Source organism: Myotis myotis, unplaced genomic scaffold (genome assembly GCF_014108235.1).
Source record: "Myotis myotis isolate mMyoMyo1 unplaced genomic scaffold, mMyoMyo1.p scaffold_m19_p_2, whole genome shotgun sequence".
Classification (NCBI taxonomy): Eukaryota; Metazoa; Chordata; class Mammalia; order Chiroptera; family Vespertilionidae; genus Myotis; species Myotis myotis.
This window is the reverse complement of record NW_023416324.1, coordinates 89,028,518-89,044,795: the sequence shown is the minus strand read 5'-3', so window position 1 is coordinate 89,044,795 and position 16,278 is coordinate 89,028,518. Positions and strand designations below refer to the sequence as shown.

The 16,278-nt window shown below is 43.6% G+C and overlaps 2 protein-coding genes and 1 pseudogene across 2 annotated transcripts in view; 1 reads left to right on the top strand and 2 right to left on the bottom strand.

Annotated features, from left to right (window-relative positions):
- The first annotated feature begins 7,245 nt into the window (after positions 1-7,245).
- On the top strand, positions 7,246-9,429 carry LOC118675589 (AP-2 complex subunit beta-like). The gene is given in 2 exon segments (XM_036348482.1): positions 7,246-8,560; positions 8,563-9,429. Coding segments are annotated over 2 exon segments (2,076 nt in total). The 3' UTR covers positions 9,324-9,429.
- LOC118675588 lies at positions 9,382-10,322 on the bottom strand (annotated as a pseudogene).
- Positions 10,323-11,300: 978 nt separating this feature from the next.
- CAGE1 (cancer antigen 1) overlaps positions 11,301-16,278 on the bottom strand; it is an 84,700-nt gene continuing 79,722 nt past the window's right edge. Inside the window, exons 12-13 of the mRNA XM_036349659.1 lie at positions 14,816-14,855; positions 11,301-11,501 (exon numbers count right to left, since the gene is read on the bottom strand). Of these exons, the coding sequence (XP_036205552.1) occupies positions 11,460-11,501; positions 14,816-14,855 (82 nt within the window). The 3' untranslated portion in view covers positions 11,301-11,459. The remainder of the gene's footprint in view (positions 11,502-14,815; positions 14,856-16,278) is intronic.

The window sequence follows — 16,278 nt, the reverse complement described above, 5'->3', positions numbered from 1 at the left end:
GATAAGGAATGCACCCGTGAGGGGGACTCCAGGCTCGCTGGGACCAGTGGTCAGCTATCCACCATAGACTAGGACTGAGGGTAAGAAATGCTGTTATGGAACAGGCTGAGAGCAATGGGGATGAGAAAAGGCCAGTGCAACTTAACCGTCAGAGACAAGGTGGGTACAATTGTCACCATGAGCTGCAAAGTCAGAAAAGGGAAGAAGTGATGGGGATGGGCAGGAGGACTAACCTGTAGAAAGCTATGGATAATGGGCTCTCAACTTATTGCTTATTTATATAACTAAGTAAATCAAGAAAGATTAGGAGGCTGAGGGCAGTCACTCCAATAAAAAGTCATGATCTGTTTCTCAGCTGGGCCTGAACCAGTTCTTGATCCAAGAACCCAGTAACTGAAGAGAAGCCAGCCTCTGTGATGAGGTACCCTGGAACACCACAGCAGATATCATTCAGTAAACACCCCAGGAGCCATTGGACACTGACTCACAGTGATCATGCATTGAGGAAGGGAACACCCAGACTTTTAGAAGATTGTTGGACAGAATGTCAGTTCAACTGACATTATATCCATGACCCCAAGTACCAATATGGCCCCTTCTAGAGTAGAGCATGTGGGAGCCAGGTCCAGCTAATGGTGGGCCCTTCAGGTTCTCAGACCTATCCACTTCTGGTCCCTGAAAGTACAGATGGAATGCTGTTTGAAAGGACCCTCACACTGGTTCCTAGTAAGAGCTATTAAGAGTATGAATGGCCAAGTAAAAGCTTCTGAAATTGACACGACCACTTCCCTTCTCCAGCTGAGATAGTAAATTAAAAACACAACTATACCCCAGGGCAATGGTAGAGCCGTGTGTCACTCTCAAGGGGTGGTGGACTCTGTCAAGCTCTGGTTTAACTTGCCAGCTGGCCTCTCCAAGAACGAGATGGATCACAGCAGAGGACAGGGTGATTCGGAAGCTTTACCAAGTGGTCGCCTCAGTGCCTCCTGCTCAAATGCAGCAGCAGATCCCAGTTTGCCCTGCATGTTCCCTGGAACAAGACTGACCAGAATCCTGGAGATATTTGGGGTGGAAACAGTGATTGATTGTAAACAGATTAGAGGAAATGTTGGGGGTGGAAGTGATGGAAATACTCTAGAACAAGATATATATAAAAAGAGGTAATATGCAAATTAGGCAGGGACACCATAACAGTCAGGATCGGACAGGAGGAGGTTGTGCGCAGGTGAGGCCTGGAGCGGAGATGAAGACAGAGTCAGGGGGGCTGGCCCGAACCGCCGCGCCATGGCTTGGGCAACCCTCCCCCCTTCCCCCTGGAGCCAGAGCAGACACAGACAGGGACAGGGGGGCCGGCCTGAGCCGCTGCGCTGCAGCCCAGAGAGGAGAGGGCGGGCGAGGGTAAAACGTTGACAGCAAGTCCTTTCAGTATAATCGGGCAGTAGAGGCCCACAGAATGATCATTTCCTTTTCTATGAAACACATAACTCTGACACACTATTTACAATTAAATAAGTTCCACATATTTTGACATTTTACAGCCCTGGAAAGTTACATATAATGATCAGCAAAGTGAGAAGATGAAAAGAATTTTTAGTCTTTTAAAGATGTAACTAATTTCTGTCTAGAAGACAAACCATTCGAAAAGTGATGGTTTTATTGTTCTATAGGACATTAGCCAGATTATATCTAATTTAAGAGTTTTACTTCAGGCTTTCATCTTTGGCAGTCTCCTTTGAACAGCATTATCATCCTGCCAGTCCCTTCACTGAGTTAAACAGAACTTTTGCATCTGCTATTATGTACTTGGATAAGAATTATATATTTAACACATGCAAAAGTTTGTTTTGACACAATAAAACAAAAGATCATTTGATTCTTCCCTGGAACACAGAAAAGCACAAACTTGAATCATTGGTGTGGTTTAGGCTAATTTTCCAAATATTGTTAATAAAATTCATGTAGGGATCTTCACAGAGCCAAGAATTCTCTCTTTCAGGCCTACATATTCAGCCTCTCCAAGGAGGAGGCCTGTTATTCTGTGATTTGTTTTTTTAATAGTCACCAGAGGATTTTTTTTCACTGCTTTTTAGAGAGAGTGGACAGGAGAGAGAGGGAGAGGGAGAGGGAAAGGGAGAGGGCCTGCTCACAGCCGAAGGCAGGCCCTTGCCAGCAGTCCCACCTCTGCGTCTGAGCTGCAGAGGAAACACCTTTTCTGACTGCTCATTGGCTAAGCTCCACCACTCACAATGTTCTTGGTAACTTGCCTAATAAAAATCCAAGAAGGTGATCTAGGGTTTTTCCACCTCATTCCTGGAGTAAAAAATGAAGGTCCGCTGCTGGAGGGGCTAAGAAATGTCATATCCTGCCCTAGCTGGTTTGGCTCAGTGGATAGATCCTCAGCCTGCCGACCACAGGGTCTGGGTTCAATTCTGGTCAAGGGCATGTACCTAGGTTGCAGGCTCCTCCCTGGCTGGGGACCAGGTCAGGGCTCATGCAGGAGACAACCAATCAAAATGTCCCTCTCACATTGATGTTTCTCTCTGTCTTTCCCTCTCTCTTCCACACTCTCTAAAAATCAATGGAAAAATATCCTCAGGTGAGGATAAAAAAGAAAGAAAGAAAGAAATGTCATATCTTATGAAAGGGACATCTTGAAAATGCCTAAAGACAGTTGTCATTTTTTTGTAGTGAACAGACTGGAGTCCGTGTTAATGAAAACACCTTGGCGGCTGCAGTGGCCAGCAGTGGCAGCAGCAGGGGAGTGATGGGGGCGGCGCCTTCCCCTGATCAGCCAGGTTGCCTCCTGCAAAGAGAGGCCTACTGATGGCTTAGGCCCATGTGGACTGGGCCTAAGCCATCAGTAGGACATCGCCTGAGGGCTCCCAGACTGTGAGGGGGGCAGGGGGCGCTGAGGGACACCCCCCCTCAGTGCATGAATTTCATGCACTGGGCCTCTAGTATGACTATAAATTTGCTGAAATCATTGACTTGTACACTTATAATAGGTGAATTTTATGGTATATAAATCATCCCTTGATAAAGGGATGAGTATATAAAAAGATCTATCAATTATAGTAATTCCTCATGTGTTTATGTACTGTAGTTTTTAAACCTATTTGTATGAGAGTAGAAAATATACATATTGGTCTCTGTCCCAGTTCCTGGTGCAGAGCTCCTGAAATCCTTGGAAATTGCTAAGTGGTGAGAGCACTAGGGGTGGTGAGAGCACTAGTGGTGTTCTACTGAGGTGAATCTGGATGGACTCCTGGATGGGGGCAGCTCATCAGAAAGATCAAACCATGATTAGAAACTTGGACTTTTCAGCCCCATACTCCATTCTCCAGAAAGGGGAGAGGAACTGGAAATGGAGTTAATAATCAACCAGGCCTATGTGATAAAGCCTCCATAAAACCTCAATGGTATGGGATCCGGAGAGCTGCTAGATTGATAAACACATCCAAGTACTGGGACGGTGCTGCACCCCAACACCATGGGGACAGAAGCTCCTGTGCCCAGGACCCTCCCAGACCTCATCCTGTGTATCTCCTTATTTGGTTGCTCCTCTGTTTTCTTTACTAAACTGGTGAACATAAGTGTTTCCCTGAGTTCTGGGAACCACTGTAGCAAAATGATCAAACCTGAAGAGGGGGTTGTTGGGAACCTCTGATTTATAGTCCATCAGTCAGAAGCACAGTGACAGCCTAGGCTTGGGGTCGGTGCTTGAAGTGTGGCGAGGACAGTCTTGTGGCACAGCTTGATCTGTGGGATCTGACACTCCTTCGGGTAGATAGTGTTAGAAGTCAGTTACATTGTAGGACAACCAGCTGATGTGACAGAATTGCTTGGTGGGGGAAGACACCCCCGCCCCCCCATGAATGTGATGTCAAGTGTTGTGAATGTGGTAAGAGAGTGACAGTGAAGGAGAAACACCACAGGGAAAGAAGTGAGTTTGCCTAAACACCATTCTTCTAGCACCAAAGTTCTCTGATTAGGGATGTTCAAATTCTCTAGTCCAAACTGAAGTACCAGAATGCATCAGTGGAGTAATTTCACCATTTCAATGATGAGATCTTGAAGATTCTCCTTTCGGAACATCTTTTGACCTTGGCCTCGTTTACTATAAAAATTTTCAACTGTATTTTCAACATGTCATGCTAAATTTAAAAAAAAAAAAAGTTTTTCATGCAAGCTTGGCCTTGCTAAATACAGGAAGATCTTCATCCAGTTTCACAACTTACCCCTGAAAGAGATACAATCATGAATTCATATTAACTCCCCGAGTCCTTTGTTTCAGACTGGATCTGCTAGATTTGACTATATATGCCACTGACTCACACTGAGTTGTGTCTTTATAGGCAAATGTTATAATCTATTAAAGAGAGACATAAAAATATTTACATTGACAGTACCACAGTCCTATAATTGCTCTCAAAATAGTATTTCTATGAACTCAGCTAGTATGAAGGAGCCAGGCCTTGAACTTAAATCTCATGATGCCATGTTGAGTGCTATTTGCTGTAGTATACTATCTCCCAAGTTCTATACTTTAGGGAAGAGTGTGCTAAGTACCATTAGAAAGTCAGAGATATAATAGAGGAGGTAGGTGTTACTTTCAGATAAAAATGAAGATGACATTTAAATTAGGCCTTGAAGGATACAAATGTTTTAAATTGAGGAACTGGGTGGTGGAACTGGAGAAGGGAGGAAGTTTGGTTAAGTTAGGACAGAGAAGGGCATTCTCAGAAAAGGACACAGTATGGGCCAAGGCATAGAAGTGGCCTGGGGCCAGGGCATGTATGGCAGGACTACGAAGTGAAAACTTGAAACCCTATCCATAAAATATAATTAATATAATGTGTATTCTGTGAACTGTTATACAGCCTTTAAAAATGAGAGTGGCCTATTGAGACTGCCACTGTGAAAACATGTTTATCAGAAACGCTGTGAGTTGAGCTAGCCACTTGATGAAGATAATATGTGAAAGTGCTTTGTAAACTGTAAGAGCAATCTTTCAGAAGGTATAATGGAGAGTGAAGAGAGAGGACCCATGACAGCTTTAGAGGAGAAAAGGGTTCAGTAAGAATTTAGGCTGGGTAAGAATTCAGTAAAGAGTCATAAACTGAAGGTGTAAGAGAGTAAAAATTATTGATGGACCAGGTCCTCCAGAATATGCTTTGGGTCAGAATTGAGGGAACAAGGGACGAGAGGGAAGGAAAGAAAGTGAATAAAAATACAGAACTTGTGAGGTGGGGAGGACATTGTAACTCCTTGTAGTATCCTGTGAGAAAACCAAAGCTTTGCTCTGTGAAGGCAGAAGTTGAGGCTACTTCAAACCTTTGCCTCTCCCCTCAAGCCTCCTACAGCCAGAAGAGAGTGCGCTCCCTCCACTTACATCCCAGCTCCCAGCTGCCCAACGTGCCTATCCTGATCTCCTTTCTTCAGCCTCAGGGGAAGATGTGTCCCCGCTCCTATGCTGAGCCTAGTCCCTCTTTCCTCCTCTGAGAACTTGATTCATCAATTTTGCCTAATTTCTTCTTTATCTTCAGTCCCTTCTCAGACCATTGGATCCTTCTCAACATGTTTAAGTACTTACGAAATATCTCCCCAACGTTTCACAGCAGCCTTACATGCCACCTACCTTTCTTTGTAGCATATCTTCCTCTGTCCCTCTTGTATTCTCTCCTTCAGTTAAGATGCCCACCACCCAGCTAGAACCCTGCTAGGCTTCCCAGACTCCTCTCTCTCCACTCCCAGAGCTAACCAATTCCCAAATCATTTTCATTTTACCTTTGAAATCACTTTGCATCCATACCTTTCTCATTATTATCACTGCCACTATTTTAGCTCCTGGACTCAGTTTTTCTTGCCTGGAGCACTACAACAGCATCTTAACTGGTACTTCTGATTCTAGTGTCACCCACCATCAACCTACCCTTTATATCATTATTAGGGTGATCTTTCAAAAATGCATGCCTGATCATATCACTCCTGTATTTAAAATCTTTCAGAGAAAAAGAAAAAAAATAAGTAAAAATAAACATTAAAATTAAATAAATAAAATAAAATCCTTCAGAGCTTCTCATAATGATGAAGTCGAAATTTCTTAGTATGTATATAACATGATCATCTTATCTCCTGTCCTAGGAAGAACATGGGTGTTAGACAGTACTTGTGGTCCAGGGATTGTAGCAGGGTGTCTCAGGCCTCTGTGCTCTGAGTGTGCTCTTGCTTTCCTCTTCTATCTAAGGAATATCCAGGCAGCTATGCTGATCTGGCTCAGGTGACACTCTTTCTGTAAAATCTTCCGTGAGGTTTTCTCACACAGTCCAGGGCCGTTTCATCTATGCTTTTAGAGCACCTGGGGCGGTTACACCGACACAATTCTAGAACAGAGTTGATTTATCTATCTTTCCCAACAGATTATGTAGTCCTTGGTGATCTTTGCTTGATTTTTCTTTGTACCCTTGGCATCTAACACAGAGGCTGTCACATAGTTTACTGATAGTCACTAAATGTTTACTGAATTTGACTCTGCATCCTTGAACCATGCACCAAAGGAGACACATTCATGCTGAGACAACCTGTAGGTAAAAGATCATAAATGTGTAATAGACACATGGCAAATGTAGTACTTAGGCACACAGTCCTGTATGTAGATAACCTGTGTTCATCTTTTCATTCCGACCGTTTCATCACATTGGTGTGCAGGTTCCAGGTGCTGCATTAGCCATCTTTATCTTTTTTTAAAAAGAAATTATACAGTTTTATAATTTTCTCCATTGCTTCTTCATTTACTAAAAATAATTTCACAATACAGTAAACCCTCGATTTAACAGACTTTGGATTTAACAGATAAAATTTCCACATGTTATATATGAAAATTAATACCCTATTAATCTGAAAATGTTTTTAACCAAGATTTTCTTATAGTTAAATTAACAGGTGTTTTTTGGTTATTAATTCACTGTTATTTTTAACAAATTTTAGTGAATAGGCTGTATGTTGGGGAAAAAACACTAGTAATTTTGCCAACATAAATACATATATATCTACAACTATAGCCTACATATTTAAATCCAAGAGATACCACTCTGTAAACAATGTTCGGTGAATGACTAGCACGTGATCACACCGTATTGTGCAGGGCCATTGGTTCTGTTGTCCCGTGGCTTGGTGGCTCAACCTTCTGCAGCAGTTTTAATGTATACAGGCCAATGTTCCCTCTGCACTAAGCCACACCCCAGCATGAGCATCTGTGAGCAGGTAACTCCCCGGCTATCTCATGCCAACTCAGCAGTGGTGCTTTCAGCAGTAAAAGTCCTAATGAAATTTCTAGAGTTGTTACCCAAGGACTCTGACTACTATAATAGGCTGCTAAAGAAGTTGGCCCCTCCACTTGTCACTTTGCTGTCTGGGGAGCCAGAGGTGCGGTATGTCGCCCTGAGGAACATCAACCTAACTGTTCAGAAAAGGCCTGAAATCTTAAAGCAGGAAATCAAAGTCTTCTTTGTGAAGTATAATGATCCCATCTATGTTAAACTAGAGAAGCTGGACATCATGATTCATTTGGCATCCCAAGCCAGTATTGCTCAGGTGCTGGCAGAGCTGAAGGAATATGCCACGGAGGTGGATGCTGACTTTGTTCACAAAGCTGTGAGGGCCATTGGACGGTGTGCCATCAAGGTGGAGCAATCTGCAGAACGTTGTGTGAGCACATTGCTTGATCTCATCCAAACCAAAGTAAATTATGTGGTCCAAGAGGCGATAGTTATCATCAGGGACATCTACAAGTATCCCAACAAGTATGAAAGCATCATTGCCACTCTGTGTGAGAACTTAGACTCTCTGGATGAGCCAGATGCATGAGCAGCTATGATTTGGATTGTGGGCGAATATGCTGAACGAATTGACAATGCAGATGAATTACTAGAGAGCTTCCTGGAGGGTTTTCATGATGAGAGCACCCAAGTGCAACTCACTCTGCTCACTGCCATAGTGAAGCTGTTTCTCAAGAAACCATCAGAAACACAGGAGCTGGTACAGCAGGTCTTGAGTTTGGCAACACAGGATTCTGATAATCCTGACCTTTGAGACAGGGGCTATATTTATTGGTGGCTTCTCTCAACCGACCCTGTCACAGCCAAAGTAGTAGTCTTGTCTGAGAAGCCACTGATCTCTGAGGAGACAGATCTTATTGAGCCAACTCTGCTGGATGAGCTAATCTGCCACATTGGCTCTTTGGCCTCTGTGTACCACAAGCCTCCCAATGCTTCTGTGGAAGGAAGTCACGGAATCCATTGCAAACACTTGCCAATACATCATGGGAGCACTGATGCAGGTGACAGTCCTGTTGGCACCGCCACTGCTACCAACCTGGAACAGACTCAGGTTATTCCCTCTCAAGGTGACCTTGATCTCGGTCCACCAGTCAATGTGCCACAGGTAACCTCCATGCAGATGGGAGTAGTGGATCTCTTTGGAGGAGGACTAGATAGTCTGGTGGGACAATCCTTCATTCCATCATCAGTGCCTGCAACCTTTGCTCCTTCACCTACTCTTGCTTGGTCAGCAGTTGTCTGAATGATCTATTTGAACTCTCTACGGGGATAGGCATGGTCCATGGTGGATATGTGGCTCCTAAGGCTGTCTGGCTGCCTGCAGTAAAGGCCAAAGGCTTGGAGATTTCTGGAACATTTACTCATTGTCAGGGACACATCTATATGGAAATGAACTTCACTAACAAAGCTCTGCAGCATATGACAGACTTTGCAATCCAGTTTAACAAGAATAGCTTTGGCGTCATCCCCAGCACTCCTCTGGCCATCCATACACCACTGATGCCAAATCAGAGCATTGATGCCTACCTGCCTCTCAACACCTTGGGTCCAGTCATGAAGATGGAAGCTCTGAATAACCTACAGGTAGCTGTGAAAAACAATATTGATGTCTTCTACTTCAGCTGCCTCATCCCACTCAATGTGCTTTTTGTAGAAGATGGCAAAATGGAGTGCCAGGTCTTTCTTGCAACATGGAAGGGTATTCCCAGTGAAAATGAACTTCAGTTTCAGATTAAAGAATGTCATTTAAATGCTGACACTGTTTCCAGCAAGTTGCAAAACAACAACGTTTATACTATTGTCAAGAGGAATGTGGAAGGGCAGGACATGCTGTACCAATCTCTGAAGCTCACTAATGGCATTTGGATCTTGGCTGAGCTATGTATCCAGCATGGAAAGCCCAATTATACACTGTTGCTGAAGTGTAGAGCTCCTGAAGTCTCTCAGTACATCTATCAGGTCTACGACAGCATTTTGAAAAACTAATAGACTGCTCTGGTGCCCTCCGGCCACCCTGTGAACAGTGCAAGCCAAGAACTCTTAACTAGAAGAAATTGTTTTGCCGTGTAGAAGCTGAACCTAAATACACTGAGGCCACCCCCCCAAAAAATACAGTAACTTTACTGATTTCTGAAATGAATGGGTGTGGCAAACTAAGAACACTAGCAAATGGTTCCACTTTTTCTTCTTCCTCAGTGCCATATCCAGTGTTACATCAAGATAAACACCTTGCTGCCTGACCAGTGTGGCTCAGTGGTTGAGCATCAACCTATGAACTAGGAGGTCAGGGTTCAATTGCTAGTCAAGGCACATGCCCCAGTTGTGGGCTTGATCCCCTGTGGGGGGCAGGCAGGAGGCAGCCAATCAATGATTCTCTCTCATCATTGGTGTTTCTATCTCTCTCCCTCTCCCTTCCTTTCTGAAATCAATAAACAAATATATTTTTTTAAAAAGATAAACACCTTGCTTTGGATTCATCAAGTCCAGAATTTGAAATTTCTTAAGTAAATGAATAATTTTATCTTCTATATCTGCCTTGGATATAAGTGTTTTAAGTAGACATCATCCTCAGATTTGCCTTCCATAAAGGGGTATGACTTTATTTTTTCTATTTCATCTTTGTTTTTATTTGATGCTTTTTCTTTGGCACATTTTTTTGTTTTCTTTCCAGGCTTCCTAACAGGAGCAAAATATCTGTGAGGCACCTGAACACATGCAGAACAAGAATAAAGAGGCGTCTGATAAACCATCTTAGAGAGACTATGCTTTTGAGATATCAAGACTCTACCAAGGGGTCTGCCAGATGCTCCGTCTTGGCCGTTCCAGATCTAGCCGTCTTCATCTTAACATTTGTCCTTCTATAATATTTTAATTTTCCCTAGAGAATACCATGAAACATGATGATGATGATGATGATGATGATGATGATGATGACAATGATAATAATATCTTTGTGAAACTTGAGTCACTTCCAAAGCTGTCCATGTTTGATTTTCTGAAACTAAACAGTCATGCTTGTGAACTCTCTGTGCATTTCTGATGGTTTGTCTTAAATTTGATGACAACTTTTTGAATTTGAAAAATTAACAAATTTTATATTTCAAAATTCATATAAGACCTGTCCTAAAGAATCCCCTCCCCCCCCCAATAACAATAATAACAGCTTTTCTTTATTCAGCACCTCCTACAGGGCTAGATATATATTTTCCTCTTGTGCTTACCTGGTTAATTGAAGTGCAAAACTAATTTCAGTGAGATAAAATAATTCCTTCCCTTTTCACTCAAGTTGATTTTTACAGAGAGAGGAAGGAAGAGGGAGAGAGAGAAACATCAATGTGAGAGCAGAACACCGATTGGCTGCCTCTGCATGCACCTTACTAGGCATTGAGCTCAAAACCTAGGCATGTGCCCTGATCAGGAATCAAACCAGCAATCTTTTGATGCATGGGATGATGTCCAACCAACTGAGCCACAGCAGCCAGGGCTCAAGATATATTTTTGATTCAACAGTTACACCTCTATCCTAGCTCTGGGATTTACCTAAAGAACAAAGTATATTCTATGTTCACTTATCTTTCTGATACATATCACAAAATCTGCTATCTCTGGTTCCTTTGTTTAAATTCAAAACTAATTCCTCAAAACGATGTTAAGGAGGAAATCATAGCATTCGGTCTCAAAAGATAAGTCCTCTCTTTTCATCTATGGTTTAATTCCAAAGAATTTCAAATAAGTGTCCTTTTAACTTTAGTTGGCAGTAGGAAGAGCCTGGTGCCTGGAAAGAAAAAGGATGTCCTTCAGGAGGGAAAAAGTTGAAATAAGATACATGACTACTTTTATGTGTCACTAAAGACCTGATAACATTGGAGTGATATTCTGTGAAAATGAAAATAGATATTTGGAAAATCAGCCATTGTATTAATCTGTTTTTATTAAAGTAGAATATATTTGATTGTTTACAGGACGAAATTAGAAAATAATCACATTTTTTGGAATGTAAAATTTCACCATTTATACAATTTTAATGTATCATTTGTATGGATTGATCGGGGTACTATGCTTAGTAGTGACTGCTCCTGGAGTGGTTGACAAAAATGATTAATGTTTACTCTTCAGTCTTGTTTAATCTAAATCATTTCCATTTCCTTCTGAAATATCTGACATCTAAAAATGATAGGGAAAAAATGTTAAGTTTTCAGGAAAGATAGGCAATCAGTGACAGAACAAACAGAGATTCTTGATTACATATGGAATTCTTATTCCATAAATAGCTCGTTCCTGATTACATATGAAAAGTGGTACAAGGAAAGCCTATGGGATAGATGGACGTAACAAATAATACCAATACTATATTTTAATCATATTTTGTTTGTTTCAACCTTTCTCCATTTAAGGGACATGATAAGGAACAAAGCTGGTTGCGTTTCATCTTCCTTGGTTTGGTTGCCAGCTGGCAGAATGAAGGAAAAGGAATAGAAGTAAGAATCTAAATAGATCATGAAGTGACTCACCAGCACAGTATAACCAAGAGTTGGTAGTATTAAGGTGTCCTTGTAACTATTGCAACAGTTGGGTCTCAATGGGGCACATAGAGTGAAGACCTTTGTCCTTTCCCTCACAGAGCTATGTCACAAATAGGCCATGGTATTTATGAATACACTAGATCCTGGTGCACGGATTCGTGCACATTGAAAGTAAATTAATTAGAAGGTGGCCAGCGGGGGAGGACTGGCACGCCCTGGAGCCAACCTCTCATGGTATTTCTCCAGCCGGCCACACCTGGGGTGGCACTGGGGCTCCAAGGGCGTCTGTGGAGTGAGCTGGGTCCCTCTGGCAAGTGGGGTCCCTCATCCTGGCCTGTGGGGATCAGGCCAAAACCGGCAGTCCGACAACCCCCAAGGGGTCCTGGAGTGCGAGAGGGCACTCTGCAAAGTTGCAGTCGCTTGGCAGCTCCTGCGTTGAGCATCTGCCCCCTGGTGATCATTGCACATTATAGCTACCAGCCAGGCAGCTGGTTGGCGGGTAGCTTAGCCTTTTATATATGTAGATGTCCACTGCCTGGGGTGGGACAGGGGCAGCAGCAGCTGTTGTATCTTCTATAAGTAATTACTCCAGAAAGGGTACTTTTGGTCCTAGGTCTACAAGCCAGTCTAACATTCACTCCCATTTAGTACCTATTATGGCATAGGTGCTTGGGGATACCAAAATAAATATGAGACAATCCCTGCACTAAAAGAGTTCTAGAAAATTCAAAGAACATGCAAGAAGAGAACTAGTGAAATGTTATAAGTGCTATTGCATCAAAGGGTATGGTGTGGAAACATGGGAGGAAGTATCAGGTTGACAGGGCAGTAGATGGAGCTTGAGCTGGTAGTGGGAAATGAAGTAAGGAGGAGGAAAGGAGTCATTGGGAAGATTCCAGGTAGGGGGAACTGCATGGGCAATCACAAGAAAGCATAAAAATAAAATAGCACATTTAGAAAATTTCAAATAATTATATAGGGTTGGTGTGTATGCTGATAAGCAGCAGTGACTGAGCAGATTGGATAGGAAAGAAAGGGTTAGACCATAGAGGACCTTATGTGCCAAGCTAAAGAGACTGGATTTGAGCCTGAATGCAACTGAGAACTACTGGAGAGCTTATGTAGGGGAAAAGCATAATCTTATTTTGCTTCAGAAAGATCACTTTATCTACTCTGTGGAAGACAGGAGGAGAGCAAAACTGGAGGCAGAAACACAATTAGAAGATGACTGTGGGAGGGAAGAAAAGAAATGATGAGGGCTTGACATGAAGCAGTAGCTGTGGGATGAAGTTAAGAGAACCAATACAAAGAAAGGTCCAGAGAGAGGGGCTTCTAATTATAAGACAAACTATGATTAGAGGCCAAAAAGGCCCTCATCTGAGGATAGAGTGGAAAGCTAAGGTGAACATTACTGAAAGGTAACTTCAGGACTGATGCTTAATCTTGTGTGATTATCAAATTACATGGAAATATAACATCTTATCTAATAAAATAGAAACATGCAAATTGACCGTACCTCTACTACACTCACAAACCACGGCCACAAGCCAATCAGAGCGACTATATGCAAATTAACCCAACCAAGATGGCGGCCCAGCAGACATGGAGCTGGAGCAAGCAGGAGGCTTAGTTGCCCCAGCGATGGAGGAAGCCAAGCTTCCTGCCTGCCCTGGCCGGCTGTTGCCTCTGCATAAAGCAACAAAGTTTCAATTATAGAAGATAAATAAATCCCAGATACCCGGTTCCAGCCAGCCTCCACTAGGAGCTTGGGTGGCTGGGGGCTGTGGCCAGCCTGCAAAGAACCATCAGCCCCTCACTCAGGATGGCCACACCCATGGGGTGAGGGTCCCTGCTGGGAGGCTTGGCCAGCCTGCAAACAGCCATCAGTCACTCTTCCAGGCTGGCCACACCCTCATGGGGTAAGGGTCCTTGCTGGGGGCTTGGTCAGCCTGCAGGCAGCCATCAGCCCCTCACCCAGACTGGCCAGGCACCCCAGCAGGACCCCCACCCTGAAGGGGGCGTGGCCAGCCTGCAAACAGCCATCAGCCCCTCACCCATGATGGCCAGGCACCCCAGCAGGAACCCTTACCCTGAAGGGGCTGTGGCCAGCCTACAAACAGCCATCAGCCTCTCACCCAGGCTGGACAGGCACCCCAGTGGGAACCCCTACTCTGAAGGGGCTGTGGCCAGCCTGCAAACAGCCATCAGCCCCTACCCAGGCTGGCTACACCTTCATGGGGTGAGGGTCCCTGCTGGGGGGCTTGGCCAGCCTGCAAACAGCCATCAGTCCCTCACCCAGGCTGGCCAGGCACTCCAGTCCCCCACTCTGAAGGGAGTGTGGCCAGTCTGAAAATGGCCCTCAGCTCCTCACCAGGCTGGCCAGGCACCCCAGCGGGACCCCCACCCTGATCTGGGACACCCTTCAGGGAAAACCAGCTGGCCCCCACCCATGCACCAGGCCTCTATCCTATATAGTAAAAGGGTAATATGCAAATTGACCTTAAGAGCAGAACGACTGGGAATGACTGGTTACTATGACACACACTGACCACCAGGGGGCAAATGCTCAATGCAGGAGCTGTCCCCTGGTGGTCAGTTCGCTTCCACAGGGGGAGCTCTGCTCAGCCACAAGCCAGGCTGACAGCTGCCAGTACAGCAATGGTAGTGGGAGCCTCTCCTGCCTCCTCAGCAGCACTAAGGATGTCTGACTGCAGCTTAGGCCTGCTCCCTGCTGGCAAGTGGGCATTCCCCGAGAGCTCCCAGGCTGCCAGAGGGATGTCTGACTACCAGCTTAGGTCCAATCCCCTGGGGAGCAGGCCTAAGCCAGCAGGTGGTCATCCCCCAAGGGGTCCCAGGCTGCAAGAGGGCACAGGCCGGGCTGAGGGACCCCCCCAAGTGCACAATTTTGTGCACCGGGCCTCTAGTTCTTTATAATGATCATCAAATATGACCTACCTCAGGCATGGATTTTAGATGATATTCTAATCTTCTTGGTCTGTAGGAAATAGAAAGAGAATAATGAGAGAATGAAAGAGAGAGAGAGAGAGAGAGAGAGAAATGGTGTGGAGAACTAAAAATAATGAACCAAGTATGCTGTTATTTAACATATTCTTTCCCTCACTCAAGGAGAAACTGTCATTTAGGATAGAATTATAAGACCCTAAAAGATTAAGCTAAAGATTTTCAGTATGTAATATATGGATCATTCTCAATGTAATTAAGTAAATATGTTGAGTCACAGTCTCATTACATTTTAACACTCTCATAGATTTGCTTAGGATAAAATTTTGGCTATGATTTGAAAACCTAAGAAATTTCCTTGAAAGTGATTAAGAACTAAAAGCAAAAATAAGAGGTATGAGACTATTAAAGTGCCCATTTTTTCCCCCTGTTTCCCACTGTTTCCTCTACTGAAGACAACTGGCAAAAGTAGCATCATAATTTTGAGATGACACAGTAGTCCAAAACATGTTCCCGTGCTGAGTTCAGTGAGGCCAATTGGCCAGTGAAAGGCTTCATGAACAGTGGTGGCTGAAGGCTGGTGTAAGTCTTAAGTTTTCTAAGAAAGAGCCTTGAGAGCTCTTCTCCCTTACCTCCTTGCTTCAAGGCCAAGCTAAGTCTATACATATGGGCCTCAAATTTGTTGTGAAAATAGGCCACATGTTATTTATACAGTAAGCAAATATCTGAACTAGTGAAAAGTGTAAAAATTTATATGCAAATTTTCTTATTTTAAAATAATTCTGGAAAAACATATTTCATAATTTCAGCAACTCAGAAGAGATATATGCAGCTTAAATTAGCAATTACTGAACAGCTGTAATATACCAGGCATCAGATCTTATCTTTCATATTAAGAAAAATAAATTGTTGTTAATCTATCACTTGGCAAATATAATACAAATCTGTTAAGGAGTTTTAATTTAAAAAAATATATATTTTATTGATTTTTTACAGAGAGGAAGGGAGAGGGAGGTATAGAGAGTTAGAAACATCCATGAGAGAGAAACATCCATCAGCTGCCTCCTGCACACCCCCTACTGGGGATGTGCCCGCAACCAAGGGACATGCCCTTGACCGGAATTGAACCTGGGACTCTTCAGTCCACAGGCTGATGCTCTAGCCACTGAGCCAAACTGGTCAGGGCAGGAGTTTTGATTTTTAAAACATAGCTGTATTTGCAAACGGTAAGCTGAGCAAACATGACATATAATCAAAATGCACATTTAATGTCTGCCTCCTCCTTCTGCTTTAGACTTTTGCCACTCAGGGAAGGAGCTATTCCTTTGCCATTGGCTGACTACACAGCAGGCCCGAAGAGTTTTTACTCACTTTAAGGCAGTGGTTCTCAACCTTCCTAATGCCGCGACCCTTTAATACAGTTCCTCATGTTGTGGTGACCCTCAATTTCATTATTA